Source organism: Callorhinchus milii, unplaced genomic scaffold (genome assembly GCF_018977255.1).
Source record: "Callorhinchus milii isolate IMCB2004 unplaced genomic scaffold, IMCB_Cmil_1.0 Scaffold285, whole genome shotgun sequence".
NCBI lineage: Eukaryota > Metazoa > Chordata > Chondrichthyes > Chimaeriformes > Callorhinchidae > Callorhinchus > Callorhinchus milii.
Window position 1 is genome coordinate 42,327 of NW_024705026.1, and position 15,769 is coordinate 58,095.

General features: G+C 46.3%; 1 protein-coding gene across 1 annotated transcript; it reads left to right on the forward strand.

The window, feature by feature from the left end:
* Positions 1-4,044: 4,044 nt before the first annotated feature.
* Positions 4,045-11,202, forward strand: LOC103173285 (zinc-binding protein A33-like). Its single transcript, XM_042346060.1, has 6 exons — positions 4,045-4,476; positions 4,561-4,656; positions 5,127-5,357; positions 5,545-5,567; positions 5,663-5,778; positions 10,553-11,202. Exons 3-6 carry the CDS (start codon positions 5,157-5,159, stop codon positions 10,948-10,950), a joined length of 738 nt encoding a protein of 245 aa, XP_042201994.1. The 5' UTR covers positions 4,045-4,476; positions 4,561-4,656; positions 5,127-5,156; the 3' UTR covers positions 10,951-11,202.
* The last annotated feature ends 4,567 nt before the right edge of the window (positions 11,203-15,769 follow it).

Sequence of the window (15,769 nt, forward strand, 5' to 3'; positions counted from 1 at the left end):
AGACAGAGAATGTGTGGACATGTGTTTGCCTCTGTGTCCCTGTCTCTCACTCTGACTACTGCTCCCAGGATGCCCCGCGCGGCCCGGCCCCGTCACCAGAGGGCTCTGAGCCGTGAGGCATGCCGGGAACTGTAGTTTCCGGGTCTGTGCCGCAGGCTGTGCCTGTGATTGTGACGGCACAGCGAGAGAGGGACAGAGAGAGACTGTGACTGACCAGTGGCCGCCGTGTCCTCTCTCCTTAGTAAGAATAATAATAATAAGAATAATAATCGTTGCCTTTGATACAGCGCTTTTTCTCGACGTCAGATTAAACTGTTTCGTGAATTGACTGTGTATTTGTGGGAAAACGCGGCAGCCAATTGCCCACAGCACTGTCGCACACAAACAGCTGTGCGTTGAAACGAATAATTTTATTATTGTTTACTGAGGATTTATTATCAGGCTTTTAAATGATTTTGAATTAGAGAAAATAACAATCAATAATAGATAATAGACAATAGAAAATCGATAAACAATAAATACAAATAATCATAAAACCTGAGCGTTTGAAAATTTGTCATCACTTTGTAAAACCTTTCGCTCTCTTACTCTCTCTCTCCCACTCTCTCTCTCTCTCTTTCTCTCTCTCTGACTCTGTTGCCGCCGCCAGGTTTCTGTTTTACAGAGACCGGGCTATTTAAACAGAGAGCAATATTTTACACAGAAACCCAGACTGTTGTACAGAATACAGGTCTGTTATACAGAGACCTGACCTGCAATACAAAACCTTGTACTGTTATACAGTGACCAGTTTGTTTTACACAGATCTTGTCTGTTATACAAAGAACAGGATTGTTATACAAAGACTAGGCCTCTTAAACAGAGACCAGGCAGCTGTATGGACACCACGACTGTTATAAATAGAACAGACCTATTATACATAGATTAGGCTGATTATACAGAGACTTGGGCTGTTATATAGAATGCAGGCCTGCTATACATATGCAAGGTCTGTTTTACAGAGAAAGCACTTTTATATAGGGAACAAGCCTATTATACCTAGACTAAGCCGTTATGTAGGTTCCAAGTGTTATATGTAAACCAGTGCTCTTGCAAAGATACTTGGCCTCTTAAACGGAGACTACACGTTTTATACACAGTCAAAGACTGTTATGCAGACACCAGGACTGATCCACAGAGTACAGAATGCGATACAGGAAACAGGTCACTTAAATACAGACCAGGCATGTTGTGTAAATACAAGGCTGCTATTGATAGATAAGGCCTATTATGTAAAGAACAGATTTGCTATACAGAGAACAGTGCTATTGCAAAGAGACAGGTCTGTTGTACACATAACAGTGTTGTTATACGGAGAACCGGACTGATATACCTAACCTAGGCCTGTTTTAGAGAGACTGGGCTGTTATACGGAGTCCAAGCCTTTTATACATATACAAGGCCTATTATACAGAGACCAGACAGTTTTACAGACACCAGGCCTGTTATACATAGAATAAGCCTATTATACATAGATTAGGCAGATAATACTGAGACTAGGCAGTTTTACAGAAAGCAGGTCTGTTATACATACACAAGGGTTGTTTTACAGAGACGAGGCTGTTATAGAGGGCACAAGAATATTATACATAGACGACGCCAGTTAGAGACGCGGCCTTTTATAATAGTAATAATAATCCTTGTATTTGATATTGCGCTTTTCACGTCAGGAGGATGTCCCAAAGCGCTTCACAGAACACACTGTAAAGTGAATTGACTGTATATTTGTGGGCGAACACGGCAGCCAATTGCGCACAGCAATGTCCCATAACCAGCCGAAGATTGAAAATGACAAATTAATTTTTGTTTTGCGTTTTGGAGGGATTATTATTTGGCGTGTGGAGTAAGCAAACTTGCCCAAGGTTTCGCCCTGCCTGGAGTTGAACCCAGGTGTCTCGCTTGCAAATGTACAGTCTTGGCCTGTTAAAGAGGAACCAGTATGTTTCACAGAAAGCAGACCTACTATAGATAAACAAGGCCTGTATTACTGAGGGACCAGGCCTGTTATATGTAGACCAGGCCGGCAATACAGGGTACTGGCTATTATATGGAAAACAGTGCTCTTTTATAGAAACCAGGCCACTCATACAGAAACTAGGCCTTTTGTTGATATGCAAGGCATTTTGTACAGAGACCAAGCTTTTACACAGATATCACGTCCATTACACGGAGACTCAGCCTCTTATACAGAGGACAGGCCAGTTATACACAGCCAGCTGTTATACAGAGACTAGTCCAGTTATAGAGAGACCATAAATAGTCCAGAATTGTGACAAAGAGACCAGGCCAGTTACACAGAAACTACGCAAATTATACAAGAATCAGTCATTTCAAGGAGCTTTAGACTGATAAGACGTGTTATCCAGTGATCAGACTGTTACATGGAGACCAGGCCTCTTGTATACAGAACAAGAAGTTATAGCGAGCAAAACACAAAATACTGCAGATGCTGAAATCTGAAATAAAAACAGAGAGAGCTGGGAAACCTCAACAGGTGAGGCAGCATCTATGGAGAAACTTAAGAGAGTCAAAGTTTCTGGTCCACCACCCTTCGGCAGAAGTTTATAGCGAGACCTGGCCCATTAAACAGAGACCAAGTCTATTATACATAGACCAGATCTATTACACAGACTTCAAGCTGTGAATCAAAGACGAGGCCTGTTAAAAGGCCTAGAAGTGCTGTTCTATAGAAACCAGGTTTGTTATGCAGAGCCAAGGTCAATTTTACTAAGGCCAGGCCGGTTATACAGAGACCAGACCTGTTAAACGAGACCATGACATATATACAAAAACCAAGCCGGTATACATATAAGAGGTTGTTATACAGAGATCAGGCCAATTATACGTAGGCTATGCCTATTATAAAGAGACCAGGCCTGGTATGCAGAGACAAGGGCAATTTTACAGAGACCGAGTCTATTATGCAGAGACCAGAGCTTTTTAACAGAGAACAGTGATGCTGCACAGACATGAAGCCAGTTGTACACCGTGCAAAGATTTCCTACAGAGACAAGAATTGATATAAAGAGCCATGGTCAGTTATACAGAGGCCAGGCTGCTATACAGGATCCAAGCTGTTATACAGAAAACAGGCCTGTTATACAGAGACCAGACCTGTTATACAGAGAACAGACCAGTTATAAACAGACCAGGCCTGTTATTCAGAGATCAAGCCTTTTATGCAGACCAATGGTGAATTATATAAAGACCAGGCATTAATACAGAGATAAGGCCAGTTACATAGAGACCAGCCCAGTTGCTCATAGAACACGTTTGTCCTTCATTCAAGGCACCTCCATGGTCTTATTCCCCCCTACTTCTTCGACTTCATAAAAGCACATCAGAAAGTCTGCTCCCTCCACTCGGCAGAAACCGGCCTGCTTTAGTTCACCTGCAATTCCTGCCCCACCTTTGGAGGTCAGACGTTCAGCATCTTTGTCCCAACACTCTGCAACTCTACCCGCATTTCCTCTGCCTCACATCCTTCAAGTCCCACCTGAAGGTCTTTGTCGTCGACCATGCCTTCAATTTCAAAAGCCCTCATTGACTTACACGGCCCTTCGTCCGCCACCTCCTTCAACACAACTGACCCGTCTACAACATTCACTCAAAAAACGCCGGCAGCTTCATATCACCTCCAACCCAACCCAATATCCGCCACACCGTGTGAGATTTCAGCCATTGTACACCCCGCGCTCCCGAAAACCATCTCAGAGATATTAGGTCTGTCTCAGAGCCTCAAACTAATCCAATTAATGGCGCTTTTTGTTATACTCCCACCCCTTCCCCCCCATCCCCACCCCAACGTGTACACCACGCTTCACCACAGTCCAAAGCCTTCCTTGCTCGGGTGTCCTTGTCACTGTACAAGGCTCACTCATCTTCTCTTGGGATCCAAGTCACAATCAGTTGATGTCACAAGAAAAGATTAAATGAGACGAATTGTCAGTTCAGCGACTGGGAGCCGCCGACACACTCACACTGAAACCGAAACCAGTTTCAATCAGAAAGTGCTGAGGTTCAAAATGGCTTCTGGACTGCCAGGCTGAGACCTGGACCGAGGAGATCATTTGCCCGGTTTGTCTGGATTTCTTCACTGACCCTGTTAGCCTGGACTGTGGGCACAACTTCTGTCGCTCCTGTGTCACCCGGAGCTGGGAAAAGCAGGAGAAAAACTGCTGTGCTGTTTGTCAGGAGACATTTCCAGAAAAGCATCTCACAGCCTGTTGGGCCTTGGCGAGTCTAGCAGAGAAAGCTCGAAAATTGTGCCTGAACCCGACACAGACGGCAGTTAACCTTCAGTGTGAGAAACACCGGGAGCAACTGAAGCTGTTCTGTGAAACTGACAAGAAATTGATCTGTTACATTTGCAGAGATGAGAAGGAACACAGAGGTCACAGCTTCCTGCCGATTGACGAAGCTGCTGAAATCTACAAGGTAACGGTACCCTCAAGAGGGATTAATTCTGTTTCCACATCAAGTTTTCACGTCAAACATTTTTATTCTGTGCTGTTATTCCAGGATCAAGTGAAATCCTCCTTGGCTTGTCTCACAAAGAGAAAGGAAACTGCTCTGGAAGCTGAAACCAAACAGAGAGAAAAGATTTCACAAGTAAAGGTAGATTTTGTCGCGGCTGACATCTAGTTTATCAGCGAGTCTCTGTTTGCTGTCTGTGCACGGTGTGATGTCTCAGTGTCTCTGGTTACTGTGTGTACACGGTGTGATGTCTCAGTGTCTCTTGTTACTATGTGTACACGGTGTGATGTCTCAGTGGCTCTGGTTACTGTGTGTACACGGTGTGATATCTCAGTGTCTCTTGTTACTATGTGTACACGGTGTGATGTCTCAGTGTCTCTGGTTACTATGTGTACACGGTGTGATATCTCATTGTCTCTGGTTACTGTGTGTACACGGTGTGATGTCTCAGTGTCTCTGGTTACTATGTGTACACGGTGTGATATCTCATTGTCTCTGGTTACTGCGTGTACACGGTGTGATGTCATGTCTCTGGTTACTGTGTGTGCACGGTGTGATGTCTCAGTGTCTCTGGTTACTGTTTGTAATGCTTGAATGTCTGACATTTGCAGGAACAGGTGAACAGTCTGCAGACCCACGTCATGGCTGAGTTTGCAAAAATACACCAGAGTCTAACTGACAGAGAGCAGCGAGTGATGCGAGATCTCAAACAGCGAGAGGAGGAGATTTTAAATCGAATGGAGACAAATCTGCGAGAGATTCAGGGCAAATTAGATTCTGTTGAACAAGAACTCTCTTACTTACAGACACAGATTGGGAAAGACGCTATCACCTTCCTGCTGGTAAAGGGATGACATTACAATGCAGCTCAGTATCAGTTACACACAATCTGGGGAATACAGTCTAATTGTGATTGATAAAGAGATCAGAGATTGAGTTGGCACATGAGAGATTCCGTACCCATTTAAGTGGTTGTTTTTGGTGGTGTCTCAGTGTGAGCTGACATTTGTCTGTGTTTGATTTCATTAGGAGGAAGCTGCTGTCAAAAGAAGGTATGAAATCATCTTTACCAAACATCCCAGAATTGAACCCACAAACTAACCATTTGGGCAGTTTCAATTTATAATTTGATCGTCTGTTATTTCAGCGTCAGTGACGAGGGACTTGATCTGTCAGTGTGTGAGGCTGAGCTCCCTGTGGCCAAGTACAAATGGCCTTTGAAGAACACAGTCTGGAGACAGATTATAGACAACATCAGCCCAGGTAAGCGTCTCCCTGATGCCGTGTCAATAGCCTTACAATCACCTGGAACCCAACACATAACCACTCGCACCCTCACACACAGACACACCCTCACTCACACCCTCACGCCCACCCCTCACACACCCCTCACACACACACACACACACACTGCTCAGACACACAGCCTCATGCACTCACACTTCTTAGACACTCACCCTCGCACACACAACCCTCACACACACTCACCTTCACACACAGACTCAAGCACACATAACCTCATACATACCGTCGCTCACACGCACACCCTCACGCACTCACACACAACACTTACACACACCTGAAACATACAGCCGTCACACACACACTCCTCGCACACACCACTCACCCATACCTCTCTCACACACACCAATTGACACACCGGCATACTCGCCTTACACTGAAACCAACTACGCACACCTATGAAACACAACTGACATTCACATCTAAGAAACACATATCACACGTACCTCACACATAACCCTGAAACAAACATCACACACACGCCTATCACACAAACCCCTCTCATACACACCACTCCCACACGCAAAAACACGCGCCTCAAACACACTCCGCACCACAACAGCAACACAATTATATTAGCAGAGCGCATTTCAGGTCGTGAGGACGTCCCAAGTCACAAAAAACTATCATACGCATCTCTTACACGCAAACACCTTCCTCACACAGAGCTCACTCAGCTACAACTCTCAAAAACATCCCTCACACACACGCCATACAGACGCTTCTCACACACATCTATTACACACACAATACGCTCAAACACATCTCTTTCTTACACTTCTGTCCACACACGACTCACACACACTACTCATGTGCGCACACCGCACATATTTCACACACACACTTTTCAGACTCACTCCTCACACACACAACAATTAAACACAACACTCACGCAACCCTCACATACACAACGCCCGTACACACACCCCTCAAAAAAAAACTTCTCACACACACACCCCTCACACACAGACCCTTCACACACATATCGCTCGTATGCACACTACTCACAAAAATCATCCTCACACGAATCTTCACGTATACCATTCACACACACTTCACACAAAACCATCACTTCCACACCCATTCACAGCCCGCACACATATACCCTGACCCACACTCCCCTCACATAGGAGAACAGAGGAGAAGTCTGAAGAGGTGGAGCAGGAGGGGGTGAATTGGAGTTTGAAGTGACCGAAAATGATGAGGGGGTCGGACAAGAGGTAGAGGGAGGCGAGGAGGGTGGGGATGTCAGAGATAAAGGTGGGGTATGATTTTGGGTGGCAGTAAATTAGGATTATTAGACAGAGGTAGGAGGGATGGCAGAGTGTAAGTGTTGAAAAGAGGGGAATGAGCCGGTGGAGTAGGTGGACAGGGCAAGTGACGCCCTGGAGATGAGGGCCACCCCACCGCCATCACGGTTGGGGCGTGGGACATGTTGGTAGGTGTAGCGGGTAGTGTGGCCTCAGTGAGGGGAAAGGTGTGACCTGGATTGATCCAGGTTTCAGTGAGGGCCATAATGTCAATACCCCCTCACACATAACCTCCACACACATCCTCTCACAACCCCCCACAATCACCCTCACCCACACTCACTTATCCTATCACACAAATACACTCACACACAAATTCTCACACTCCCCCTCAGACAGAAACTCATATAAACGCCCACACATTTTCTCAAACCAACCCTCAAATAGCCCCTCTCACACACACCCACACACACACTCTCACACATTCCCCCCCCCATACACACGTAAACCTCTCACACAAACCCTCACACACAAACTCACACCCACCGACACACACCGTCATATACAACGCCTCACACAACCCTCACTCACCCCTCACACACAACCTAACGTATACCCTGATACACACCCTCACACACACCCTCACACACGCCCTCACAAGCCACCTCACAAACACCATCACATCGTGACCCTCAAACATACGCTCACTCCCTTAACCTCATAAACTGTCTCACACTCGCGCACACACACCCTCACACATACCCTCACACAGACACTCACAAACAACCTCACACGTGCCCAAACACACCCCTTCAAACACCCCCTCAAACCCCCTCACAGACTACATCACACACAACCTCACACCGTAACCGTCACACAAACCCTCACACAGACCCTCACACAGCACCCTCATACATCACTTCGCACAGCCCCTTATACACACACTCACATACTATCCCTCACACACCCCTTCACACAGACCCTCATACAGACTCTCACATGCACGCCTACCCACTCACTCACAAAACCCCTCACAATCATCCTCCCACAGACCCTCACACAGACCCTCACAAACAACATCAAACACATCCCTACACATACACTCACACCCTCAATCTCACACCCTCCATCACACACACCCGTCACTGAATCCCTCACACAGACACTCAAACAGAACCCTCATACATCTCTTCACGCAGTCCCTCACACACATCCTCACACACAATCCTTCTCACTCTCCTTCACATGGAGCCTCATACAGAGCCTCACATACACGCCAACACACTCCCTCCGAAACCCCGTCTCACAAACCCTCACATATTCCATCACACAAACACACTCACACACAACCCCTCATAGCACCCCCCCCTCACACACCCTCATACACACCGTCACACACCCTTGCACACCTCGTAACACAGAATCTCACACATGCCCTCACAACCCCCTCACACACATGCTCACAAACCCACTCACACATAGCCCTCACACATCCTATCAGAAAGCCCCTCACACACAAACTCACACAGAACACCTCACACATCCCCTGACATAGACACTCATACAGACCCTCACATACACGCCTACACACTCCCTAACACAGAACCTCACACATGCCCTCACAACCCCCTCACACACACCCTCACAAACTTCCTCAAACACCTTCACATATCCCATCACACAAACACACTCACACACAACCTAACACACTCTCACACATCCCCTCAAACACACACAACTCTCTCACATATACCGTCACACAAATCCTTACACACCCACACACACACCGTCAAACATAAACCCTCACACACACCCTCTCACACACACCCTCTGACACACAACCTCACAACCTCACCCTCTCATACACCCTCATATATAACCCTCACACGCAGCCTGACCCACATACCTCAGACACACCATCACACAGGGCCTCACACACAAGCTCACACGCATCTTCACGCACACATTCACACACCCACTCACACACACACCTTCAATCAGACCATCACTTACACCCTCACACACGCTCTCACGCGTATCTTTCACACACACCTTCGCATGCATACCCTCACACACACCTTCACCCACACTCACACAAACCCTCACAAACATTGACACACACACAGGCTCACACACATTCTAACACACACTCACACAGACGGACACCGTCACACAACTCTCAGAACCCACTCACACCCCTCTCACACACATCCTCACAAATATTGACACAGACAATCTCACACACATTCTAACACACACTCACACACACGCACACCCTCACGCACCTCTCACAACCCCCTCACACCCCTTTCACACACACCCTCACACAAATACTTCACACACACACCCTCACATACGCACTCACGCAACAACTCACACACCCCATCTTAAACACCTTCACACACACCCCTCACACAAAATATCAGAGGCACCCACTCACACAAACACCGTCAAACTCACCCTTACAGACACCCTCATAAACCTTTCATAGAGACCCTTATACAGACCCTCACATACCGCCTACACACTCCCTCACACCAAACTCACACACACCATCAAACACACCCTCACACACATTCTCACACAACAACACTCACAAACAAAACCCACTCACACACACACTCACAAACACCCACATACACACAGTCAAACACACCAATCATTCACACCCTCACAGAGTCCTCACCCACACCACAAACAAACATCGATCAGACACCTGTCAGAACATAACCTCACACACACCGCTCACACACATTTTCACGCAAAACCTCACACACCAAACACACACACACACACACCCGCAAACACAGACACTCTCACACATACACTCACACACCCTCACACACAGACCATAACGCATACAACCTCACACACTCCCTCACACACACGACCTCACACACACACACCCTCACGCATTCCCTCACACACACACGCCTTCACACACATACAGCCTCACGCACTACCTCACAGACAAACCCTCGCATAGGCTGTGATCTTCTGAGCTGAATTGCATCCCCAGTTGTAGATGTGTTCACACACAAACTCACACAAGTCGCCCTCACACACAGACTCAAACACAAATTCACACACAGCCAAAAACACCCACTCACACACACACACACATATTCTCTCCCAATCAAACAACCTCACCCGCAATGCACAGATCCGCTCACACACCATCACACATAAACACCCAACCTCATCCACGTTCATCACACACCCTCCCATGGCCTCACACAAAGAGTCTCACACACTCACAGTTCACAAACACACCTCTCACACACACATTTGACATAACTCAAAAAAGCAACTGCTCACACACAAGACACCCATCACACCCCCCACACTCACGCTCATCCTCACACAACGCCTTACAAAGACTGTGACCCTCGCAGCTGGATTGTGTTCCCAGGTGCAGATGGGTTCACACACTCTTAGCTCCCAGACGTCCTCTCACTCCACTTTGTGCTGTTCCTCTCTCTCAGCTCCGGCCTCTCTGACTCTGGACCCTGACACAGCGAATCGCTGGCTCATCCTGTCTGAGGACCTGACCAGCGTGAGACTCGGAGACACACGGCAGCAGCTCCAGGAATGTCCGAAGAGGTTTAGTAAATATCCCATTGTCCTGGGGTGTGAGGGCTTCACATCAGGGAGACATTACTGGGAGGTGCAGGTGGGCAGCAAGACTGAGTGGGATGTGGGATTGGCCAGAGTGTCCGTCAACAGGAAAGGAGAGATCACAGTGTCACCAAAGGATGGATTCTGGGCTGTGACACTGAGAAACGGGGATGAATGTAAAGCTGGTACGAACCCTGATAACCTTCTGTCCCTGAGAGAGAGACCCGGAAAGCTGGGAGTTTACCTGGACTATGAGGGGGGATAGGTGACATTTCACAACGCTAACAGCATGTGTCATCTCCACACTTTCAACCAGACTTTCACTGAGAAACTTTATCCTTACTTTCGTCCAGATTTGAATTATAGCGGCAAAAGTTCTGATCCTCTGAGGATCTGCCGGGTGACAGATTAATGAGGAGGAAACCCTGAGCCATAACCTGTGTTTGGCTGTGATGGTCACCTGGCTGAACCTTTTGTATTCTGTGTCGTTGTACAATAAATCTTGAAGTTTATATTACACCTTTCACACTGGGCCCACAGCTCAAACATTTCTCAGGATTAACAGTGAAGCGACAGTTGTGTTTGTCAGTGAATGTGGAGTCAATTTGCAAAGAGCAAAGTCTGCAACAAGTCACGTTTCACACTATAAACTTCAGGCTGGAGATGTCAGCTTCTGATCTCGACAAATAATAATCCTTACATTGCACACAGCTCCTCAACACGTCTGCCAGACGTCTCGATGCCCTTCCCAGGCTTCCGACATCTGCATTAATCCCAAATGTATCCACCGCTTTCTATGCATTAACTCTCTCCCTCTCTCACACACTCTCTCCGTCCCTCTCTCTCTCTCACTCACTCTCTGTATTTCGCTCAAACTCTCTGTCAATCAGCCGCTGGAGAACAGGAGACAAATAGGGGCGGGTTTGGGGGCGGGGCTGGGTTTGTGGGCGGGTCTGGGGTTGGGGGCGGGGTTGGGGGCGGGGCTGGGGTTGGGTCTGTAGCTGGTTTTGGCGGCGGGGCTGTATTTGGGGGCGGGGCTGGGGTTGGGGGCGGGGCTGGTTTTGGGGTGGAGCTGGGGTTTGGGGGCGGAGCTGGGGTTTGGGGACGGAGCTGGGGTTTCGGGGCGGAGCTGTGTTTGGGGGCGGGGTAGAGGTTGGGGGCGGGGTTGAGGTTTGGGGGCGGAGCTGGTTTTGGGGGCGGAGCTGGTTTGGGGTCGGAGCTGGTTTTGGAGGCGGGGCTGTGCTTGGGGGCGGGGCTCCATTTGGGGGCGTGGGTAAGGCAATATTATTTTTATTACATTATATTTGGGATTATATTTGGGAATGAGGCTTTTAAAGGGGAGGGGAGTTTCCGGGTTTAATACCCTTATTATAATAATAATAATTATTATTACTATTCTTCTTTTCAAACCAACTCATGATCACATCACAGTGGAGTCCTGTAGCTCAGTGGTTAGAGCACTCGCTTTGCAAGTGAGAGACCTGAGTTCAATTCCAGGCAGAGGGCGAAACCTTGGGCAAGTTTCCTTACTCCACACAGAGCCTAATAATAATCCTCCAAAACCAACAACAATAATAAATTGGTCATTTTCAATCTACGACTGTTCGTGGGACATTGCTGTGCGCAATTGGCTGCCGCGTTCGCCCACAAAATATATAGTCAATTCACTTTACAGTGTGTTCTGTGAAGCGCTTTGGGACGTCCTCCCGATGTGAAAAGCGCTATATCAAATGCAAGGATTATTATTATTATATTATTATTATTCTGTCTCAACACGTTTCACAGGATAGTATAGTGACAGTGACTGTGTTTTTACAGAATTCACTGTAAAGCGGCGGTGAAAAGGGTCCTTTAGCTCAGGGCTTAGACTCACAGAAACACACACAGGGACAGACATACACACGCGCACACACACACAAACAGAAATACACAGACACACACATACACAAATACACACACATAGACCCTCACAAACAAGCTCACACGCACACAGACACATATAGACGGAGACATAAACGCACGTACACGCACACAGACGGAGACACAGACAGTCAGACACACACACAGAGATACACAAACACACACAGCTCGGGATCGCAGTGTCCACCCGAATGACCATCACACAGGACTGGCTTCATTTCCACAATAGTTGCCGAGCGGCAGATCAGCACCAGGGAGACTCTGGTCACCTCCCCTCAAGGAGAGGAAGGGATTTGACTAAACAAGCGCTTTGAGGCGTCTGCAGGACGTGAACAGCGCAATATCCAATGCCAGGATTATTATTATTATTATTGTAATTATTATTATTACTGAGAACATCTTCTTCGCCTTCCAGCATTATTGTTGTCGCTTGGCATGACTGGTTCCCAAATTTCTTATGTATCTCTGTCTATGCGTGTTTCAATGGGACAACAACTGGAATGGAGGGCGCTGTACAAATGTCTTGTTTTTGGGAGCGACTGTGTTTGTGTCTGTTCGTGTGTGAGTGTTCTGTGAGTGTCTGTGTGTTTGTCTCTGTTTGCATATGCACCTGTGTGTTTCATTCCCACTTTACATATCTGAGTGTGTTTGTGAATGTTTATCTGTCTGTGGTTGTCATTCTGTGCTGTTGTGTGTATGAGTCGGTGTTTGTGTGTGTGTTTGTGGCTAAGTCTGTATATATGTAATTGTTTGACAATATTCTGCACAATAACATGTATCAAAAATAGAAGTGAGATTCTCCTGGTGTCCTGGCTGACAGCACCATCAATAAAAATTGGACGCTCACTTCACTGCAATTTGACAGCCACAATCATCTGTACAAAACGTTGTCTCGATACTTTCCAAAAGCGATGTCCAAATGGCGGCACGCGGGCCGCATGTGTCCCTGTAGTGAACTGTTTTGGCGAGATACCATTTCCAACCGTCTACCTTCCGCTATTTCTCTGTTGAACTTCCTCGTGTGGCAGCAGCAGGACCCGGCGGTTGGGAGACCTCAGTGCGGAGAGTGGAATAATACCGGCCATTGCTGCAGTGGGTCACGAAGGCGAGCATTTCTCTAATCAATCACATACTTAGTCACCCACAACTCCTCCATCAGCAGATAGTGATTGCCACGCGTTTGATAACAGCAATACCAAACTCCATCATCGCTGGGGTCAACACACTTACAGACTCGAATTGAACTGCCAATCTTTAGAATAGCAAGAGAATGCAATATGACACAGTTGCGTTGTTCAAGTTATGTGGTTTGTTTATTGACTGATAAGGTAACTCAGCAAATAACGAAAGACAGAACGGAAACTGTGAACAATTTAGCTGCTAATACAAGTATTCTGCAGGACAAAATTCCAGCGTTTATTTGCCACATAATTTGCAGAAGTCTCGAAGCCTCTGTCGTTGACTAAAAAATACCAACGTGAAGAGAACACTTGATTTTCTTCCTTTCAACGTTACCCAAAGAACGATACATGATTGAATTCTTATATTTTAGAACCCACCTCGATCTTCTGCTCACCCAATAACCCAACTTAAACTACACATCTGTGTCTTCTTCCCCACTGATCCACGTCTCTCGCAATCTCTCTCGGTTACATATCTAACCTTCTTAACATATGACTTTGGTCATCAGTTCAACTTGCCTCATCAACACCTATTTGAATCTTCTTCTCATTTATTTTTTATTTACGTTTGAGCGCATGATTAGTTTATGCTTAATACAATTTTCTAGTTAAACTGCAAATAGTATTTGCTGACTTTGGGTGAGCCTAGTTTCAAAGGAATTTGGAATAAAATAATAATAAAAATAATATCAAAGAATCTGGAAGAACGTTCACAGAGCAAAAAGGATGCTTAAGAACCAGGGAGACGCATTCATCCGGTTGACTCATTAAATTATGATTCGTTGTCAACATTTCTAAATTTACACCGTGTGGCACACATTTACCTTTATTTAAATAGTTTAAATATGTGTTTAAACGGATAGATCACGAGATATTTGACATCCTCTCTGAACTTAGATTGTGTTGAAGCGTAAATGACGGTGTTTGTGCAGCAACTCAAAAGTTTAAAAATGTCTTTCACTTGTTCGACAACAAATACTGGGTCTCTGTAACTTAGATAGTAATAAGTGTTTAACGATCGCATTAATATGAAATGTAAAACTTCTATCAGCCACAACAGGATGAAGCTGCCTGATATGGCGAAGAGTAAGATGATGGATCTTCTTCGGTTCTCTATCTCTGCATCATTGCCACTATTACTTTTCTGGTGCAGGAGGTTACTGCGGATTCTGTTGGCCGCTAAAATGTGTCTGACTGTCACCACGTTCATCAGCAAAATCAGAAAGAATGGAACAAACGGGGTTATTATTGTGACAAACCAGTGAAATACAATCCATGTGCGAGAGGTGTAGTAAACCGCTTTGAACTTGCAAAACCAAGGCACTTTGTTCAGTATCTCTCTGGGCTCATACATAAAGTACCAGGGAATGCTGATGAAACAGCTCAGAGAAGAAATTACTCCTACAACCACGGCTGCTGTTCTCTCGATGCAATAACTTGTTTTCAGTTTCACACAACAGATGGCGACCAGGCGATCAAAGGTGAAAGCCACTGTGAACCAGACTGACATGTGTGTCACCGCCGACATCAGCACCAATCTGAGTGAACACACGGGAGTGATTTCCAGAAATGTGTGATTGAAATAAAGAGAATGTATCTGGTTCAAAACCACATCGTTGATGGCGAACAGGAGATCGGCCACTGCCATGGCCACCATGTAGAGGGTGATACATTTTGAGAGCCCACACTTTCCCCGGGACAGGACCACAATGGCCAACAGATTCGCTGCAAGAAAGTGGAACAGCAAACAAACATATTTACCTGTGCGCTGCGTAAGTTGGTGGTATTTAGCTCAAAGTTCATTCACGCAGCACTTTCCCATCAATACTCATGGATTGATGGGCTCATTTTTAAAAAAAATTCAAACCATTAATAAGGTATATTGAAATGATCAAACACAGGAATCTCGCTTGACAGGCGACTTCGGTAACCACTGAGTTGCAGATATTATTTAACAAATGAAATACAGACGAAAATAACCGG